Here is a 16,033-nt window from a genome sequence, read left to right on the forward strand (position 1 = left end):
TGTCTGTATACCAAGGTTTGCATAGATAGGTGTCTGTATACCAAAATGGCAGTCTCAGTAGAACTTGACAGAGAACTCGCGAGATCTGTCGAGGAAGTCTTTAAAGGAAAAAAAAAGGGTCGAAATCTGGGTCGGGTCGAGATCTCAACTCGACCAAGATTTTGCCTGAGATTGTGCACTTTTGGGACTCGGCTAACATCTCATCTCGACCACTTCAAAAACCGAGATTTCGCTCGAGATCTCGGGAATTCTTCTTCCATGATACAGACTGTAATTGCCACTCTGTGAATCAGAAACATGTTTTCAATTAAAAGAAAAGATAGTGTTCTGTTAGACAAAGCCCAAAAAAAATAATTTCATCTTCCAAAGAGAAAGCATAACAAGTGCTTCATTTGTGGGAAAAAAGCCACTTTGCAATGAGTTGTACAAACAACAGAAAGAGGACCGGTTTATAAAGCAGCTAGCTCCTTAAATTGATGACTCAGATGCTGAGTTAGAATCCCTATTTATGGGGGATGATGAAGACTCTCTTTAGCCCACATAACACTTGAATCCCCTCAACCAGAATTCAGAGAAGAGAGAAAATCTGAAGAATAAATTTCTGGAAAACAGATCTGATGGAAGCTTCAGTTTCTGGTCTGAAATCAAGCTTGATTCTCACACAAGAGTCTCCCTTCTCGAATCAAATTACACGGGATACATGGTATACGTCTCCCACAGAGAAAGTACCAGTACACAAATTTCTAGAAGAAAAGAAGAGGAACCAGGGAGATTGACCCAAAACTGTTGGGCTGTAAGTACAATCGACAACAAGGATAGTGGATAGGCTTTAAAGAACTCAAACAGGGAGGAGGAAATTGAAAGAAGAAAAGATAATCGGAACAAAGAAGAGAAATAAGAGAACACACCTGGGAAAAGGTTTCAGAATTGAATCAAATCAGGGAAAGTGCGAGTGAGGAGAGAGAGAAACAATCGACCAACAGAACTTGCACAACAGCATTAGCTCTTTGAAGCACGTGGAACCAGATTATTTACATGCTTGCATATAAATAAACTCAAAGACTAACTCTTAATTTTAATCTTAAAAAAACTTTAAACTAACGTGAACTCTATCTCCTATGATAGTTAATTAACAGGATTCAAATAATAAATCTAAATTGATGAAAATAATCTCAAATAAAATGAAAAATCCCTTAAATATCCGTAGGGACCAAAATCAAGGTTTGGACGTGGCTCTCCTTGGTCTGGGCCTTCAGGCTGGGTCATGTCGGTCCTACCAAGCACATGCTACTGTATCAATTTCTAATTTTTTAAAGCTTAAACCTTGAATGCACTGCTCTGGTATTATTTTTTTTTATTGATTCTTGAATAGGGTTTAGGAATCAGTAATTCTTAGTTTCGCTGTTTTTTCCACCATTCAATCAGCATCTTTATCCTAACTTATTCATTCTCTCTTGGTTGCTAGTTTCTCTTGTTGACTCATACCATATATCAACCAGTCATTACTAGATGTACAAGCAACCTCTCACACCCTAGCCACATGGTGCTTCTCCTCACCTAAATTGTGTTTTGGGTTTGGCGATATTTAGGTCAACAACTAAACATGTAGATGTATTGATATTGTTTCTTTGCATTTCTCTTCTTGGCCCTACAAACAACATTTGAACTTTATTTTTCCTTGAATAATTGCAACTTAAGTTGTTACTGGGCCTAATAGATTGATTGGGTAGTTGTAAAACTTTCCTGAATGAATCCATGACATGGTATTTGAGTAGGAATATGATTTTCTTTGCTGAAATAAGAGAGGGGAGGGTGTTTTGGATGCGCTTTTATGGAGGCTATATGTATATTTGAAGTATTGTTCTGTGGCAGATCTTTTTATTTCAGTCACAGTATCAGAACTAGTTGCTATGAGTGATGAACAACTGTGATTATTCGGGGTGTTTTATTTATAGAGGAAACTATCGGACCTGATTTTTGACATTCATATCTAGAGACTGGCGAGTCTGTGCTCACAATCAAGGGGCCTCAAGGGAGAATAAATAGAGCTGTGTGGGGACCATTGAACAGAACTATAATAAGTGCAGGTGAAGATGCAGTAATTCGTATATGGGATTCTGAGGTAAGTAGCTGCATTTACAATGTATAGTTTGTCAATAATGTATTGTGTGGTAATCAGTGGTAATGTCCAAAGGTATAATATACAAAGAGATCTGAAGTTATTTATGGATTGTGTTGCAGTACTTTAATGGCTCAGAGGGGTTGTTTTCCATTAACTAGCCAAAGTTACTTGTGGATATTTTTTTTAAATATTTTAAGGGCTTAAAAGGGTTGCTTTCAGTTACTTTTAGTCACTTCCATTTACAGATGTAAGCTTTACACGGTATTATTCGCCACATCTCATTTAATTTTACTTGGATTAATAAGTTTTGGATTTCAAACTTGAAGACAGGGAAGTTGCTCAAGGAGTCTGACAAAGAAACAGGCCACCAGAAGACGATTATGTCACTAGCAAAATCTGCAGATAGTTCACATTTCCTTACTGGATCTCTGGATAAATCTGCCAAGGTAATATATAACTTTCTTGTTATTGTCACTTACATGCATTTTTCTATGTATGAACATATCTTTTCCTTTCTCCTGTGCTAATTGTTTTTACAACTGTGTTAGCTCTGGGACACCAGAACTTTGACGCTTATCAAGACATATGTGACAGAGCGCCCAGTTAATGCCGTTGCCATGTCTCCACTCCTTGATCATGTATGTACTCTTATGACTTTATCCATAAATATGTGTATCTTCAAATTTGTGGTTGGACATGATCAATTGTGAATTAGGATGGCAGTCCTTTAACTAACAAGGGTAATGGATGTGAATGGGGCAAATCTTCCTGTATCCAACTTGGATCTGTTTAAGTTCACCACTATAAATTGTATTTGATATCTGTCAGACAGTGAAAACCAATGCTCGAGTCAAGCTCTACAATAATATCCAGCTAATATATCACATGGGCAACATGGAGTCCCCAAAATATGGTTGATCATCGTTAATAACCTTGGGGTTTTGAACTTCTGCCCCAAACAGTAAGAAGAAGAAACCCACAAGGGAAGAAGGATGATGCAAAAACAGGGTAGATGAAACCCTAATTCAGCAGATACCAGAAATTTGTTTGTTCTTCTTGAAGAATTAAATTTCAGTTATGAAAGCTGTAGAACTTTAGGGGTGTTTAGCAATAGATCAGATTAGGATCGATAAGGTAATTCAGATTCTAAGAATTGGGCAAAACAGTGTTTAAATTAGGGATAACAACATGAGTTGAAAATAGGGTTATGGAGAATTTATGTAACTCAACAAGGACTGATCTAATTGGGCTCAAACCGTGGTCAAGTGGCCCTTAGGATTGGTCAAACTAGTCTGTGAAGTATCACAAGAAAACCCCTTGATTTTGAAGGCTGTGATGGGTCTGATTCGAGAAATAGTGAAAACAGGGCAGAGAATGCCGTACTTTTTGACACAACGAGGAATCAGCCGAGAGGACGCATCTAAGGTCATGAGGGTGGTATCTAGTTGGGTTTTGTTTTTTCCAGATTTTAGAGGCTGTTGACACCTTTGGTTTATGGGACATGTGGTCTGAATTTGTAAACGGATGGTTTCATTTTGAAGGGCAGGGTTTTTGGGTGCTCATGTATGGAGCTTATGTAAAGTAGGATAAGTTTTTTTATTTTATTTTATTTTTCTCTTAACAAAAGGTTTCTTCACGGCCATGGAGAAAGCACCTTCTTGGTGGAGGGCCGGTTAGGAGAAGAGGGGAACTGGGGGGGAAATCAGAGTTGCAAGGCGGGGGGGGGGGGGGAAGAGAGAAGAGAAGAGACGCACAATCACTTCTTAACTAGTAAGCTCAACTTTAATATTCAATTCTCAAATCTTCAAATATGTGTTCTCCTGCTATTACACTGAATAAATAGAAAATAGTCTTGCATAAGAATAGAATCCTAACTAAAATGGAAACAACTCAAAGAGGAAACTACCAAAAAATAAGCCATATCTAAGAAAAGGAAACTACCTAAGAAGCTCCTACGTAATTTACCCATTTCAAATAAAATAAGCTAAAATAAATATTGCATCCTAACAAGCTACCAGCCCTTACCAGACCAAAAAACCGGTTTAGGACCAGTCCTTGGTTTGGGCCTCCAAAGTGGGTCATGTCGGTCCAGCCAGGCTAAGGCAACTGCATCACTTATCTTACGGTTATGGAACTAAATCTTGGTCGAAACTGACTGAAATCTCCGAGTTGTCTTGGTTTCGGGGCTGGCCGAACGAAACCTAGGGTCGAAACCCAGTTTTGAAACCTCGAAATGAGATCCGGCACATCTCCGTTTCAGGTCAGGTCCAAAACCGAGATTGATTCCTTGCTTATTTTTCCACATGGAATGGTTGGATGGGGCCACATCTTGTGTACAGGTTGATCCCTAGGTCCCTTGCGTGCATTTCAAGTGTCATCCCAAAAAGATTTTGCCAAGTGGCAAAATAGATCTCTGAAAAATCCAGGAAACGGGAGAGTGCTCAGTACTGGTTGGAGTATGGTACGCATGCATAGAGACATACATGGGGATGCATGAGAATATATGGCGGTTATATTGTTGAATTGATTTTGAAATTTGACATGTGGCCTATCTAGACCGTTCCCTATCTATCCAATGGTTTCCATTATCATCCTGCCACATGGCAGAATTAGGGGTCCCGTGGAGAGAAGCCTCTCTAGACTGGACTGGGCAAAACCAAAATTGTCTTTTTTTTGGGGTAGGGGGAGGGGGAGTTGTGGGCCCTTGTTTGCCATGAGACTTTGTACAGCACTTGAATATACATGTTGCTTTCTTTTTGGCATATATCGGTACAATTAAATTACTTTTTTATAAAAAGGGCAAAGAATTAAAAGATAATGATAAACAGTTGTAAGCCTAATGCTACTGGACTGATTTGAAGGGAAAGAACAGCAGCAGCAAAACATAACACTGATCATCCAGGCTGAGACCCTGGGAATTTACCATCAAAATCTCACGACCCCTCGTTTGTTTCTTTTTTTTCTTTTTCTTTGGGAGAATGGAGGGAGGGGGTTGATGTGGCAAAGGTTTTATACAAAATACTCTATTTTGGATGGTATATTTTTTGACCCAAAAGCCGCCTTGGCAAAAGTTGGGGCTTGGCCCTAACAAACTCATACTGAAATTTTAGAAAGTACATACCAAACTTTCTAGTGCTCAATTCTCACTTTGGTGCAGGACAGGTTTGGAAATCTAATACAAGTCCAAGGATTGAGAGAATTTGGGTTTCGGAAGGTCTACAAACACAAAATTCTCTACATACATGCAGAAAATCAGATCTAAAAGCTGTCATAAATGATGAAAGTTTCCAAATTCAAGTGCAGAAAGTTCATTATGAGGATTCATTCAAATTTAATAAATGATACATGATAGGTTAGTACCTTCCTTTGCTGTCCCGTGAGTTGGAGTGTTGTAATCAAGTGCTAAGTCACATTTACCCCTCCCCCTTCTCCCCCCCCCCCCCCCAAAAAAAAAAAAAAAAAAAATCAAGTGCTAACTCACTACTGAACTCCAAAGAATGTATCGTTGGTGCTTCCTTGCTGTTAATTAATGAAACCCCATTGTGTTTGGGGCTGTAATTTAAGCCGGAATTGGGAAAAACTGGACTGGTATGAAAATTGGTGTAAACAAAGTTTAGGCTAGTGGGGAAAGTTGAATTTCCTGAAGTTTTTAAGTCAAAAGATGGAGAAACAGGTATGGGAATCCACATCAAACCACAAACCAGTCATATTGTAGCCCAGAGAAAGAGAGAGAGAGAGAGAGAGAGAGATCACTTATTAACTACTCTCTAATAATTACTCCTCCAATAATAACTCCTTAATAACTACTCCTACAGCAGTAACTTCTTACTAAGTACTCCACTTAGCTTTACAACATTAGTACATAATAGTTTGATGCCAAATAAAATAAATTACAACAAAATAAATAGAAATATGCATCCACACAAGTTGATAGGGATATCTAGCCACAATGAAGTGATGTGTGGCTGTGTATGTCTACGTATCCTCTTATATGTCTTAAATCCCTCAGTGATGTCCTCATCACGCTTACACTGGCACTATTGTTTTCTGCAATAATAGTAAGGCTCTTTTTTCTTGGGATGAAAGGCTCTTTTACAGGAGCATATGATTCAAACTCCCAATTATTCGAGGCTCTCTACAATAATATATTCCTAGAAAGAACCTAGAAGTGCACATGAAGCGTTCCACCTAATGTTTTTAGCTAGGGCGAACGTATTATGGGGCTCTGCACCACTGCACTGTTATTCAAACAATATGTTCCATCACTATTAGCCATTTGAGATTTTTCTCATCTAGGATTTGTCAGATAATTAAAATTTTCTATATACATATGGTGGAAACACTTGGTCCAAATTTCAGGTCAACGATGAACTAAAGGGGTTTCGAAACCCAAAATTCTTTTTCAAAATTTTGATGATTAATATTCTGGTTTTTCTAGGTGGTGCTCGGTGGTGGTCAGGATGCATCTCATGTCACAACAACTGATCGTCGTGCTGGGAAGTTTGAAGCAAAATTCTTTTACACGGTTGGATCTCTTCTGTCGCTTCTAATTTGCTGAATTTTTTTTTTTTTTTTTTTACATGTGCTCTGTGATTGACATTCTTTTTGTCTCCCTTCTCTTGTGTTATAGATTCTTCAAGAAGAAATTGGGGGCGTCAAAGGACATTTTGGACCAATAAATGCTTTGGCATTCAACCCTGATGGGAGAAGGTCTAATCTCTTCTTATTATTCATATTTATTTGAGTTAAACTTCAATGAGAATGATGTACACTCCTAACTTAACTTCAAATGTGGGAAACACCTTGAAGATGAGAAGATACCCCATTGTGTGTTTTGGAAATGGACGATTTCTCACTCCTCTATACTTACCCTATATTTACTCAAACTTTCCTACTCAGTTTCTTTTCTGCTTCCCCTAGAAAAGCAAACTTTCACCTCTCTTTCTCCCCTGCTAATTCTAAATCCCTAAATTACCCTTTCTTCCCTCCCCTCCCCTGCCACAACCCCCTCTGGCGGCACCCCTTTCCCGTAGCCTCCCTCCAATCCTCTACTTAGAACCCCGTTATCTTATAGTGTTTGCGTAAAATGGATCTGAAACCCCACCCTCGAGTCCTGCTTGCTCTGAAACCCCTCCGAATTTGACCTCAGTCGTGAAACCCCAGTTCACCATCCCCACTCTCCCGATTCCTAGTCTCACATCCTTCACTCATCACCCACCCCTGAAAGGCTGAAACCACTTGTGACCCTAACGCTAACCCTGACAACTCAACCTTTTTTTTTTTTTTTTTTTTTTTTGAGGGGGTTCTGGGGAAGAACAGCTCTTTAGTTCAATTCGTGAATCTGAGCATGAAGCTTGTATGACAAGATGGTAAATTTTAGTGTAACTTGAATCAAATAGTCTTTTTTTCCTCTCTCAAAAAAACAAAGAGTGAATTGGATCTGCAGCATAGTTTCTCTCTTTTTATCAGTTCAATGTATATCTGACCTGGGCGGCGTATTCTATGAGATATTTTCCCCTTAAATACTGTAGACAGATGTAGTGTTGTACCTCCTACAGAGGTACCCTTCATAAGCAATTGCTAGAGATGGAAATGGGGAGACTGCTTGTACACCTTTATAACTTTGAAGGGCAGGTGAAGATGGAGGGGTTGGAGGGAAGATGAGGGGGGTGGAGCAGGGGTTGCTAAGGGGTGGGGGTGAGAGGTGGTGGTGAGGCGGAGGGCAGAGGTGGGGGGGAGAGGAGTGGAGGGTTGGGGGAGTGGCAGAGGGAGGCTACAGGAGACAGGTTTGTGGGAGGGGAGTAGGGTTAATTTAGGGGTTTAGAATTAACAGGGGAGAAAGGTGAAATTTTTTTTTTTCTTTCTGAGGGAATCAAAAAAGAAACTTCGAGGAGGGGAGGCTGAGTAAATATTGGTTTAGTATACGGGAGTGATAGAAATTATTACCCTTTTGGAAACTTTGAGAAGATTTCCATCAAGTTCTAAAATTCTGGTGCTTCGAAATCTATGTACTGTTCTATTTTTTGGGGGGGGGTGAATGGAAAATTAATTAAGAAAAAAGCGAAGAGAACATCAACGAAGGAGTCTCGCTCAGCTCCTCGTACGAGGAGCAAAGCAGTCTCTCCTTGTACGCTCCTTAGATGCCACGTGTCCTTCAAAACAGGCAACTCTTTCTTCCAGTTTAGTCCCTGATTGTTAATTTTTTATTTTTAAAATGTAATAAGTGGACCCACCCAACAGAACACATCTTCCTCACCGATAACACACAGGACCATTTGGGAACATCTCTGGCAACACAACTCTCTGCATCTCCGCACAAGGCCTCGTTTCACCCATAGCAATTACCTCCCTCGCTGAATCCCCATGGAGGCACCATTATGCCCCCGCTGCGATCACTGCTGCAACCCCTCCGTTATACCCCTGCCATTGCCGCTCTTCCACTACAATCAGTGCTGCAACCCCTTGTTATACCCCTAGGTATCTCTGTTAAATCATGTTTCTTTTTTCCTTTCTCTTGTTATCAATTCAGAGCTACAGGTTTTAAATTGCTGTCCTCCTTTCATTTCAATTGATTTCTCCACAAATAATGGCATGAGTTAGTTACAAATTTCAGTCACCATTCCCGGTTTATTTCACTTCCACACCAGATCAACAGAAAAATCTGATCCTGCGCTTGCTTTGACAGAGATTCATGGCAACCTCAATTTTCTAATTTTTTATTCAACCTCCTCAATTTGTCATTGTTTTTTTTAATAATATTCAACCCGTAGTCGTCTTCTTCATGCAGCCTCTTTTGGAAGCCCCCTCCTTCTCCTTCAATCCTGAACAACTGACCACCATGTAAGTCAACCAAACCAAACCCCTTACGCCCACTCAAGTGCTCAACCCACACTCGGCGCCCTGCACACCCAGTCCCACGCCAACTGAAAACCCTCCCCTGTTTCATTCCTATCTGCAAGCACCCCCACCTGCAGTCGCGACCAACTTCCCCCCCTTGTCACATCTGCAATACCCAGCCCTGCCTCCAGCTATCGTGATTCGTGACCACCAACCTCCGACCCCACCAAACATCCCACAACCCCAGTCCCAGCCTTTGACCACCCTGCAGCCTTCAAACCCTAGAACCTCTGAAATCTAGTAAAAAAAAAATTGCAAATCCTACCCCTGTGACTCTCTGAGCATCATCAGTCCTGAGTATCAACCCACAGGCCACATCCCCACCCAACAGTGCCGCAGTGGTGTTCCTTCATCGCCTTCTGCGAAGGACAAGGAAGAACCAGAAGGAGAGAGGGAGGGTGAATAAATTATTAAAAAGTGTGGGGGTGAATAAAGAACTAAAGGAAATATTTTTTTTTTGTTAAAATTAAAAGAAGGGAAAATATCATCTCCCTCCCCTCTAAGTTTGCCTAATATCAATCCAGTACCCAAGTTTTGAAAAATATCTTTCCCCTCCCCTACTTTATAAAGTTACTATCAACCGTATCCTAACCGTTAAAAACTACCATTAATTGATGATGTGGACAGGTCCACGTTATCTAAAACCCCAAATTACCCTTAATTTATTTTAATTTCATTTTTACCCCTCCAATCCCAAAATCCCCATTGCGGATTCAGATCTTCTACGGCTTTGCCTGTAGCAGCCATCGTCCGGCCCTGCAATTTGGAGATGACACTTAATCCAACGGTTATTTTAAAAAAAGTTGAAAAGTTTGAGTTAAGCCATAAAAACCATTAAGACTAACCCGGTTTTGGTAAACCCAAAACCAATGCAAACCTAAGTCCCCAAATCCCCAAATCGACTTTTCCAACATCTTCTTTTCTGAGTCACTGCCCACCGCAGAAGGCTTCTTCTTCTCCGAGCTCACTGCAAATCACTACCACCGAATCCCTAAAACTGTAACCCTATATCCCCATTTTTTGTGTTTTTTAACTTTCTCCCCCAATTCAATTGTTCACTCCTCCTGCAACTCTTCTTCCTCTCAACCCACAGTGAGAGAAGAGCTTGGATCGTCTTTTCGGTCGTGACGAAAGCCCAAATCGAAGAAAATTACATTTGTTTATAAACAATTGAAGAAAATTAATCTTCACCACCACGTACCAGATTCTCATTTCTGGGTTCTCTTTACATTTGCTAAAACTGTTAATCTCTTCTTGATGGATGGAGGGTTTAATGGGCTAGTGATGTTCTGGGTAATTTTACAGTGGTTTGTTGATACTCGATAGCTTCAGTTTTAACATCTCCATTGCTCTATTTCTCTCCATAGTTATTAAAAACACATCTCTGAGCTCTGGTCTACATTTAATGGATGCGGCATTCTTCAACCCTGTTGCATCTCTGTCTAAAGAAAAAGAAAATCAAGAAATGAAGACTACAAATTTCCCCTAAATCGTTTCACTCCCATTATATTTTTCTTCTGTAGCTTCGTCAAAAAAGTACTAAAGCATTTTCCTGCAAAGAAAGAAAGGAATGAAAAACCCCTATTAATTCTGTTTTATTCATTTGGGTAAATCATCTGTTTCTTAATCTGTTAACAGAAAGAGGATGGCTGTGCAGTGGCTGATATTTGCTTTTGCATGTCTGCAACAATAAAATCGTGTCCCTCTTCTCTTCTCTGTTGTGGATAATGGATAGTGGTGGTTTGTGGACTTATTTGATTTTCATTCATTTGGGTTTGGGTGGATAATGGATACTTTCACAAAGGATTCAGAGGAGGAAGAAGAGAATGCTCGGTTAGGGTTTCCTGGGAAGAAGAATGAGGGTTTTGGTGGACAATGGGGTGACAATGGGGTTTGTTCTGTTTAAATGGTAAACATCTTGATGGGTATGCATAGCACCATACATACAAAGAATGCCTATCCATAGCAAATCCCACACCAAACCATCATATGCTTAGCCACAATGGCCAGCTGAAGAACTGTTGATGAAATACCAATACATTTCAGACTTCTTCATTGCACGTGCTTATTTTTCTATTCCCCTTGAGCTTATCTAGTAATCTGCACTTTTCCCTTATAGATGGGTGCTTGCAATTTGGGGCTTTTATAGTTCTTTGTGGTGCGACACACCTTATTAACTTGTGGACTTTCAGTACACATTCAAGGACTGTGGAAGTTGTAATAACCACAACAAAAGTTTTGACTGCTTTCGTTTCTTTTGTAACGGCCCTTATGCTTGTGCACATTATTCCTGACTTATTGAGTGTGAGAACAAGGGAGTTGTTTTTGAAAAATATGGGAGAACAAACAAAATAGAGAGAAGGATAATAGAGATTCAGTTTCTGCAAGTACATTGAAAGCCATTGAGACAGAGTTCTTACATTGCCTTGTCATTGGGCGAAAAACTCAGGGCAGATCAGAGTTTGTGAGAGAGAGATAACACAGAATCGAGGGTTTCAGATTTGAAATCTGGAATGATTGGATTTTTTAAGAGGAAGAAGAAGAGAATGCAATCGTCGCTGGGAAGAAGAATCTAGGGTTTCAGATCGGAAATCTGGAATGATGTGGTTTGTTTTGTTTAAATGGCAAACCGATTTGGTTTGGTAAACCCCGGTCCGGATTGGGTTGAATGCATTCAACCGCCTTTACCTATCACTAATCCAACCTTTTAAACAAAAGGGTAATATAGTCTTTTCATAAGCAAGAGAGAAAGACATATGCTTTCAATAGATATTAAAAAGGGTAATTTTGTCTTTACACATGTTTTTTAAACAGCGTTACATACTTAGGGTACGGTTGATAGTAACTTTATAAAGTAGGGGAGGGGGAAGATATTTTTCAGAACTTGGGTACTGGATTGATATTAGGCAAACTTAGAGGGGAGGGGGATGATATTTTCCCTTAAAAGAAAGATAAAGGAATACAAAAGAGGTAGATGGAAGAAACGGTTCCCGTGAATGACCTACCACATGTCAACGAACGAACGTCCAAGGAGAGACTGCTTTGCTCCTCGTACGAGGAGCTGAGCCGGACTCTCAACGAAGCTCATAGGCAAGACTAGGGGGACCCTGGTCAAAGCAACAAAACAGCTAATAAGAATGATACATTAAAACCTGGGGGGGGGGGGGGGAGGAGGAAGAAACAACTAAAGGATGATATATCCAAAAAACTGGGGATGGGGAAAACAAGTATCCAAGGGTGATACATAAAAAACGGGGTGGGGAGGAAACAACGATAAAAGGATGATACATCGAAAAGTTGGGGATGGGGGAGAAGTAAGTGAAAGGTCCCAACAATTGGCAAGATGCCTATTTCTTGTAGTGTTTAAGCTTGCAGAACGAATAGGAAGAAGTCTGATGCAGATTCTATGGCTTGTTTTCTTAGGAATAAGTGTAGGGTTGGGTTCTATATATGTTGGGCCTTTGATCCTATGGGTTTTCAATGTAATAGGCCACTTTTATGGGCCTAAAGTATTGGTAATTAGGTTGCATACGGGATTAGCTAGTTTATTTCTTTACTTTGTTTATTTTTAAGTTGGTTTGGGTTAGTTCAATCGAACTAGTTGGTTTAGTTTAAGTTATGGTACAGTCTAGTGGTCTAGCTGAAGTTATTTACTTTCTATTTTCATTGTTAGTAGTTAGCTTCTGTTTTTATTATTAATAGCTGAGAACAATTAGCTCACATCAGTTTAGCAATTGATTGTGCCTTGTACTCCAACCAAAGGGGGACCAAATTGAAAACTTCTTATTTTTGAAACTTTCTAATTTTGGACCCTGCTGCTCCTTTTTAATATTATATAAAGCAATCCAAGGAGCTGAAGAGCCCATGAGTTTGGCTTCAACTCTATGCTGTTGTTTGCATGCTTGCTCCTATGGAGTTTCCTTAGTGTTTGATCTAAGGTGGAAGGTGCTGGTGTTCGATCCAGTCGACTCCTTGCGGTGGGAAGTCCAGGAGGCTGATTCAAGCTTGGTTCTTCATCCCAGCACTGTTCTACTGCCATTAGAAGTTATCTTCAACCGTCAAACCTCTCTGCTGCTAGTCTCAGACCAGATCTGTGGTAGTTTCTAATTTTGAATCAACCTTCTAATTCTGTCCACTCACTCCTCTACTCTATCTAGTCATTACTTTTTTTCAAACTTTTGGGCATACCTTCCCCTCTCTAAGACCTCCATTCGATCCCTATTTCATCCTCATCTGCCCAGCAGATTGGCTGCCATTGAATTTCTCTCAAGACTCCCAAAACCCCAGTTTTCTGTACTAATTTTGAAATCGGCAAAGGGGAAACCTGCTGCTGATTTGGTTTTGGTTTACCCCTTCAATCCCCTACTATTTTGGACCTATTCCATCATCTTACCAACCCTAAACCTGTTCCCTAACCTATTCAATAATCCCATCCTTATTCCCATCAAGCTGAACCTTTTCCCTGATTTCAGATCATGTTTTGGGACTGGTTGAACCTTCATTCTTGTCCTACCTTAAAGTCTATTTCTGATCTCGAAAGCTGGCTTCCCAAATCTGTTCTATAGTACGCAACGAGAGGTCCTCCTTTTATTTCTTTCCCACCAAATATGATGAATCACAACACTAAAGGCAAGCTTACCAATACAATAAAAAATTGGCTTATTACTAAAATTTTTAAGATCCATTTCCATTCTCTCTGAAAGGGAAGAACAATTCTTTGATGAGGTCAATAGTTACTGAGAACCCCTTTCCAATCAAATCTGAAAAAAGGACAACAAAAGAATAGGTGGTCCACACTTGCTTGAGAATTTCAATAGACAACAATTTGGGATAAAAATGTCTTTTGAGGAACTCTTGGGTAGGGAGAGATAAAGTCAAAGCATGCCAAATTGTAAAACTATGCCTATGAATATTTGAACTGAACCACAACCTTATGCCAAGGAACTTTTTGAGATTTTAATCTAATCAAATTCCAGGCAAAGGTAGAGGTGAATTTCTTAGAAGAATTTGGAAGGCATAGAACTAAATCACCACTACCCATTGGCCTCAACAGTGCATAAGAAAGACTAGACCAAACCTCAATTAGGTTATTGGAAGTACAAGGCCCTGGACACCAAATTCCGTCCTGGATAATGTGAGGAGATCTTCACCATCCCGATCCAACATTATATCTTATACTATCCCCATTTCTGGAAATGAGCACACCATTATATACTGTTTTCTTCAATTATTTGTTCCCATAAAAATGTTCTGCAGTCAAGTAGCTGATTTAGATTATATGGCCAGTTTATTTTTTATTATTATTATTTTTTTGGGTAGGGGTGGGGATGACACGGGTTTTAGTATGGTTGTTATTAGTTTTTTGGGCAAGAAAATGCTAACCGGTTGTCTAGCCCCTACACCAGCGTGGGGGCCAATGAGTATGTGCATAGAGGCATTGGTTTGAATGGGATTTTTTTATTTCACTAGGGGGCTGAATGTTCTTTTTGCGCGCTTCTGTGTCTGGTGTAGTAACCATGCGACTGGTTAGTTTATTCTATCATTATCATTAAATCTTTTGCCGCTGATCAATTTTATAAAGCCTAATCAAACTGGTAAACATAACCATCACCCCCTGCAAAAAATAAAAAAAAATATTAACTGTAGGATACATATAGCATGTAGTCTAGTTAGCATACATATATATATATATACTGTCTTAGGTATGTCTTCATCAGGGCTTTGCTATTTTTTAGTGTTCTAGGTCCAATGATTTGATTTCTCTTTGTTCCTACTTTCTTCCAGTAGTTGGCATGTTGCATGTTTGATGGGATGTGCTTCATCAATTTAAGGAAAATCAAACTGGTTCTTCTTGGATATTTAGAATCCTTATTAATGATAGTCTTGTGACTGCCACCATCCGTGTTAACCTGAGCTCTTCATGCTTTAATTTACAATGCAATGTACCTGTGGTTATTTATGTATTTTAAACCTAATTTTGTAATGTTGGCGTTTCTCAGTTTCGCAAGCGGAGGAGAAGATGGTTATGCGAGGTTACATCACTTCGACCCAGACTACTTCAATATCAAGATGTAACCATGAATGTCTTTCTGATACTGGGCTTTTATTTTATGTTTTAAACTGCTTTGTTTAATCTTTGTGTTGACGTTTATTTATTTATTTATTTTTGGGAGGTGGGGGGGGGGGAAGGGTTGGGTTTGGGGGTTGGGATATGCCCCTTGTAGAATGAAATTTTGTTATGCAGAGAATCACTAGTACCATAATACATGTTTTTTGCATTATTGGATCATGACAAGTTTTTGTCAGATCCAAGTTGTTGGTTCTTCTCACTCTTGAATTTTCTAATTTAACGCCTCTCAAACTCTTGATTTTTCTAATTTTCAAATGTTTAAAAAGAAATTAAGGTACTTTGGAATTCGACTCCTTATGGAAATAATTTCAGAATGGGGTGACAACAGAAGTCCTCTTGTCCTCCTCCCTCCCTGCTACAGTTCAATTTACTTGCCCGACGGCGAGCAGTGAGATTGATTAGCCTTACTTGCCCCTTTATGCAGATTAAAAGGCTTGGGAGAAAATTAATCAGTGTTCTATCCATCATACATGAGAAATAAGAAGCCATTTTCATTTTGTATAGCGTTGAACCTCGCTTCAATCATTGAGGTTTAGGCACTTGATTTCTCATCTTTACTTGTTTACTGGTAGATATGTTTGTTATGACATTTGGGAACTCTAAACCCATTTTCTTATTTTTTTTTCCATAAAAATCTCTCCTTCTCTTGTAAATGGCAATGGCAAAAATAGGACAGGTTGTTGTCTCTCACATGTACTTTCACTTGTTTGTTGGTATGTGCAGATGATCCATTCTCTCTTTTGTATTTCCAAAAAAAAAAATGGAAGGCTGGCCCACACATGTACGTTCACCCACCAGACTGGACTTCTTACTTGTCCAAGTACATTTACATTTATCTAATTATTAGAATGCATTGAACCATGTGGTAGAACCAGCTGATTTTA

The 16,033-nt window shown here is 39.5% G+C and overlaps 1 protein-coding gene across 1 annotated transcript in view; it reads left to right on the forward strand.

Moving 5' to 3' along the window:
- LOC122654107 (eukaryotic translation initiation factor 3 subunit I-like) overlaps positions 1-15,147 on the forward strand; it is a 53,908-nt gene extending 38,761 nt beyond the window's left edge. The window contains exons 4-9 of the mRNA XM_043848086.1: positions 1,995-2,122; positions 2,449-2,568; positions 2,671-2,760; positions 6,561-6,647; positions 6,753-6,832; positions 15,019-15,147. Coding sequence (XP_043704021.1) covers positions 1,995-2,122; positions 2,449-2,568; positions 2,671-2,760; positions 6,561-6,647; positions 6,753-6,832; positions 15,019-15,094 — 581 coding nt within the window. The 3' untranslated portion in view covers positions 15,095-15,147. The remainder of the gene's footprint in view (positions 1-1,994; positions 2,123-2,448; positions 2,569-2,670; positions 2,761-6,560; positions 6,648-6,752; positions 6,833-15,018) is intronic.
- Positions 15,148-16,033: the final 886 nt, after the last annotated feature.

This window comes from Telopea speciosissima, chromosome 3 (genome assembly GCF_018873765.1).
Source record: "Telopea speciosissima isolate NSW1024214 ecotype Mountain lineage chromosome 3, Tspe_v1, whole genome shotgun sequence".
Classification (NCBI taxonomy): domain Eukaryota; kingdom Viridiplantae; phylum Streptophyta; class Magnoliopsida; order Proteales; family Proteaceae; genus Telopea; species Telopea speciosissima.